This window comes from Muntiacus reevesi, chromosome 9, assembly GCF_963930625.1.
Source record: "Muntiacus reevesi chromosome 9, mMunRee1.1, whole genome shotgun sequence".
Classification (NCBI taxonomy): Eukaryota; Metazoa; Chordata; class Mammalia; order Artiodactyla; family Cervidae; genus Muntiacus; species Muntiacus reevesi.
Window position 1 is genome coordinate 46,291,466 of NC_089257.1, and position 5,472 is coordinate 46,296,937.

The 5,472-nt window shown below is 33.4% G+C and overlaps 1 protein-coding gene across 1 annotated transcript; it reads left to right on the forward strand.

Annotated features, from left to right (window-relative positions):
• Window positions 1–4,213: 4,213 nt before the first annotated feature.
• Window positions 4,214–5,176, forward strand: LOC136174745 (olfactory receptor 10A2-like). Its single transcript, XM_065944930.1, has one exon. The coding sequence runs from the start codon at window positions 4,223–4,225 to the stop codon at window positions 5,174–5,176; it is 954 nt and encodes a 317-aa protein (XP_065801002.1). The 5' UTR covers window positions 4,214–4,222.
• The last annotated feature ends 296 nt before the right edge of the window (window positions 5,177–5,472 follow it).

Here is a 5,472-nt window from a genome sequence, read left to right on the forward strand (position 1 = left end):
CCCCCACCTCAAGTCAGGCTGTATCTCTTCTTCCCACTAGTTTACAGTTCTGGTGCAACCTTTACAACCTTTACAAAGGTTGACACTTAAATGTTTAGGTTGGGTTCATTTTACACACTTTGTCGAAAACCCATGTGTTGTTTTTATTATACATTTTTCTGATTATGGTTTTAAGTACAGATTCAGTCATTTCCATGTAATTTCTATGTAATTAAAAATTTCTCAACCTCAAAATTATGTATCTGCATTAAAAATCTGCATTCATCTCTAATATGGGGAGGATAATGATGGCATTTAAATCACAGTTATGAGAAGAAAATGAGAGAATGAATGTAAAGCATAAAGTATAAATTATTACATTTTTAGTAAATATTGCAGCTTCATCATCATTATGATCATCATTATTTTCATTTTTAATGTTATTACTATCATATAATAAATGTAGCTCATTGTAGAAAATTTAGTAATCCATAAAAATAGAAACAAGAAATCACCTTTTTACAGCACTTGGAAATAGATCACTTTAAAATTCTGATTATAACCTTTCAGCCTTTTTATACAAAAAATGTATTTACAAAATTAGAAATTTAGCATATATGGGCAGTTTTGGCATCTTATTTTTTCATTAATATTATACTGTGATTATTGCATTACACTATTAAACATTCTTCAAAATTATTTAAATGATTGCCTGATTTTCTTGAAATTCATGCTTTATAAGTGAACCTTTCATTCACCTATTTATTAATGATCATTTTCAAAGTATCACTATACTGGTCAGCACTGAACAGACACATAAAATCATTGCCTCCAATTCTTCTACCAGAGGAGTTCTTGAATCAAAATGTATGAACATTATAGGATCCTCACACAGTTTGTGACAAACTGAGGCTAATTTGCATAGCCTCAAGCAGAATAAGATATCGCTTACTAACCAGCCCTTACTAGCCCTGAGTATTATACTTTTCAGTATTTCAAACTGATGAAGAAATTAAGTTTCTATCTTAATTTTTAACTTTATTATTAGCAAAATAGAGTAATTTTCATATGCTTACTGGCCATTGGAACTTTTTGGTGAAATAAATCTTTGTGTCTTGTATTTTTCTTTTGAGGAGATTGGGTCATTTTAAAAGGGATTTCTATAGCTTATTATATATTAGGTAGCCAAACACTTTTTATTATTTGTTGCCATTATTACAAATATTTTCCCAGCTTGTCATTAAGTTTTCCCTTTTGTTTATGGGTTGTTTTGTGTTATAAGTGTCTCGTTCTTAATAATATTCAAGTATTTGTTCTTCAAATTAAAAAAATACATTTTCACTGTGGATAATGTAAAAAATATAAAATGTGAAGAAGAAATTTAAAACTCTTGGAATTGTACCACTAAAATATTAATGAAGAAATAGAACTGAAGGCTTTCTATATGTATTATATGATACATATATAAATTTTCTATTTAAAATAAATGATTTATATTAAATATACTATCTTGTAGCACACTTTATCAACTTAGCAAAAACTTATTGAATATTTTCTCATGTCATTTGTTATCCTTATAACATACATTTTAATTACATCATAGTATTCATAATATAGATGTGTAGATGTAACAATTTATTTCCCAATCTATTTTTATATAGTTAGATTGTTCTTTATCATTTATTTGTTCTAATTACACTATTATAAATAAAGCTGAGAGGAGCATCCTGGTATATAAAATTTGCAGATAATCTAAAATTGTAGATATGAAGTTGCTAGTTCAAAGAATCTCTGATACGTAGTGTAAAATCAACTTATTGTTTGGACCTACAGTATTTGAATGTTTATATTTCACATTTACCCAAAATAAATACCATGTTTAAAATTTTTTAAGAAAAAATTATCTCCTTTAAAAAATTGTGCTTAATTTTTGTTGACTTTGAACTGTTTTTCTCTTCTGGCATTTTATTTCTGATGATGCGAACTGAAAGATTATTGACTTCCCTAGTTTTCCCTTGGGTAATTTGTAGCAATATGTTGACATTTATCTTGTACACATTGTATCCTTAAAATTTATCTTTTAATTTCTGTGTTAAACTATTAGTGTTTAAAATTATTTTATTTTTATATGTTAAAATCAATGAATATTTTCTTTTTTGGATTCTGCTTTAGACAACATGCTGAGAAAGAACTTCAGAAAGCTAAAGTAAATATAGTTACCTATATTCAATTCAGCTAAAGCTTCATATTTACATTTAAATAATTTTCCATGTTGGGTATATTTTATTGTGTTATTTAATGTAAGAATGTAACATTTATTTTCCCCTCAAGTTGCCCCAGAGATGTTTATATATGCATTGGTCCAGGGATTCATTCTATTTCAGTTATGTGCCTAGAATGATAGTCTTCAGAGCATGCACAAATAACCATAATAAAATATTGTAATACCATGAGGAAATATAATATCACTTGGTAATATTATAACATGTTTAAATACCTGTCGATGTATATGATCCTCACCTTTAAGAATATTTGTTTCTTTGATGTGTACTATCTAGGGTTTTTAGTTATAATTAGTGGGAAGGAAAAGGAAAAGCCTGCCTACTCCATTTTATAGACACAGAACTTCCTGATTTATCTTTTTCCTTTGCAGTTGGGCCAGAGTTTTTGGTTGGTTGCAGTTTACAGAACTTGTTTTAATTTGTTGTTTTGTTTTGATCATTTGCTAGGTTGGTTAGCGAATAAAATGATTTCCCACCCTCAGAAATTTTTAAAAATTATATAAAGACATATGGCTGTGTGAAACTTTTAAAACTTGTTTGCATTTAGGGATGCTTCCAGTTTAAAAATCATGTCTCCTTTTAGCTCAGAGATGTTTATTTTTCCTCTGGTACTTCTTCGAATATTCTTTTTTTTTCTCCTTTGCTACATATTCTGGAATGCCTATTAAATTGATTTTACTTACTGTATTTTACTTCATTATTCTTATTATTTTTGTCTCTTTATGATATTTTCTCAGTAATTTAGATATAAATTCTCTTGTGTTCTAATTCATTAATTCAGTTTTCTTAAGTTTCTAACCCTGGACTCTATAATCTTTTAATTTTAGTATCATGATTTCCCCCAGGTAGTCTTTTCTAACTATATCCTTGTTTCTGTTTTACTTTGTGTAACTTTGGCTTTTACTGCTCCTAATAATGTTTTATTTCTGTTAGTAAATGTGTGTTGTTCTAACTATAGTTCTCCATCCACATCTAATTCCCTTTCATTTATCCCAGTCTCTTGGCCCACATCATTTTCCAACTTTATCTCATAATGTCTCCATTAGAATTCAGTACTTTAGATTACCAAGATAACAAGAGAAGAAGAACCTCTTGATAACCAGTTGCAAATTAGAAGCAATTAATGTAAAATGAGGATCCAATTGAATCTGGACACCTTGATGTTAGTGGTATTGATTCTCTTCTATCTTCAATGTGATTTGGCAAAAGTTCCAATTGTAATTCTTGTAACCATTAATGAAATAATCCCCAGATCAAGTCAAAACTGTTCAATGAAGCATGGTTTAATAGAAATCAGAGTATTTCAGAATCCAACAGATGTGGTTTAGACCCCAGATTTGCCACTTTAATTGCTATTTATTAACTTCTCTGGGGTCAGTTTCCTCACCTGTAAAATGCACATGTGTAAGGATAAAGCACATGCATATGATAATACATACTAGCTCCTCATTCACCTCCCAAATTCTGACCAGGCAGAAAAAGTATTATGAAGAGGAGAAAATTAATTAGATGCATGGATCTGCTTCATAATCACAAAGATATTTCTAAAGTTATGATAAATTCATATTATGTGTTCTTTAATGAAATTGTGAGCATTGTGCTTGTTTCTCAAAAGTTTATGTGTTTTTAGAAATACCACTGCCTCCCAAAATGGACCCTTTGGTGGTTCCTTCAGGGTTGCATGTTTCTGATTAGGCATAAACTTTCCCTATTTGTCAACGTGCAGATAGAAAGATATCAACTCTGCTGAAACCTGACCCAGGGCCATTTCAGAGCTCATGCTGTGGCCCTTCTGCCCTGTGCTTTTATTCTCAGATAACACAAGATAATTTACTTGCAACTGAGATCCTGATCTTGCTTCTTTCCCTGACACTAAGAAGGATTCTGAAAAACAAATCCAGAATCTGACTCTTCCAATCGAGAATCTCTATGACCACAGTTGGGGTTTCATTCCTATATTTATGGCTGAAGGAAACTGGACAAGAGTTAATGAGTTTATCCTCATGAGTTTCTCTTCCTTACCTACTGAAATACAGTCATTACTCTTCCTGACATTTCTGTTCATCTACCTGGTCACTCTGCTGGGAAACAGCCTCATCATTCTGGTTACCTTGGCTGACCCCATGCTGCACAGCCCCATGTACTTCTTCCTCAGGAACTTGTCCTTCTTAGAGATAGGTTTCAATTTAGCCATTGTGCCCAAGATGCTGGGGACCCTGATTGCTCAGGACACAACCATCTCTTTTCTTGGCTGTGCCACTCAGATGTATTTCTTCTTCTTCTTTGGGGTTTCTGAATGCTCCCTCTTGGCCACCATGGCCTATGACCGCTATGTAGCCATCTGCAGTCCCTTGCACTACCCAATCATCATGAATCCAAGGACACGTGCCAAACTGGCAGCTGTCTCCTGGTTTCCAGGCATTCCTGTAGCTACTGTGCAGACCACGTGGCTCTTCAGCTTTCCATTCTGTGGCATCAATAAGGTGAACCACTTCTTCTGTGACAGCCCGCCTGTGCTGAGGCTGGTCTGTGCAGACACAGCACTGTTTGAGATCTATGCCATCATTGGAACCATTCTATTTGTCGTGATACCCTGTTTGCTGATCCTATGTTCCTACACTCGCATTGCTGCTGCCATCCTGAAGATTCCATCAACTAAGGGGAAGCGTAAAGCCTTCTCTACCTGCTCCTCTCACCTGCTCGTCGTCTCACTTTTCTATGTATCTTTAAGCCTCATCTACTTCCGCCCTAAGTCCAATAATTCTCCTGAGAGCAAGAAAGTGCTATCACTGTCCTACACTGTTGTGACTCCCATGCTGAACCCCATCATCTACAGCCTGAGAAATAATGAGGTGAAGAATGCCCTTGGTCGGACCTTCCACAAGGCCCTAGGCCTTAGAAACTGCATCCCATAAGCATCAACAAATAATGCTAAAGTTTATCAAATAAGGAACAATCAGTTTGATATTTAGAATCCCTCTTCTTATCTCCACTGTGATGAAACCCACTGCTGAAATGAATGTTGGAAAACTCGGTGAAAAGAAACCATCACAGAGGTGGTTTAGACCTATCACCACCACCTGGAAAATTCCTCTGCTTGTCCAGTATAGACTACATTCTTTTCTTATTGTCAATTTAACACTTCTGTGGCCAAATAATCGCAGATATTCACACTCCTCTTTCCATACTGTTAACAGTATGAAACTGCTTA

Excerpts from the sequence above, each read along its gene's own strand:
- LOC136174745 (XM_065944930.1), top strand. The coding sequence starts at position 4,223 with ATGGCTGAAGGAAACTGGACAAGAGTTAATGAGTTTATCCTCATGAGT.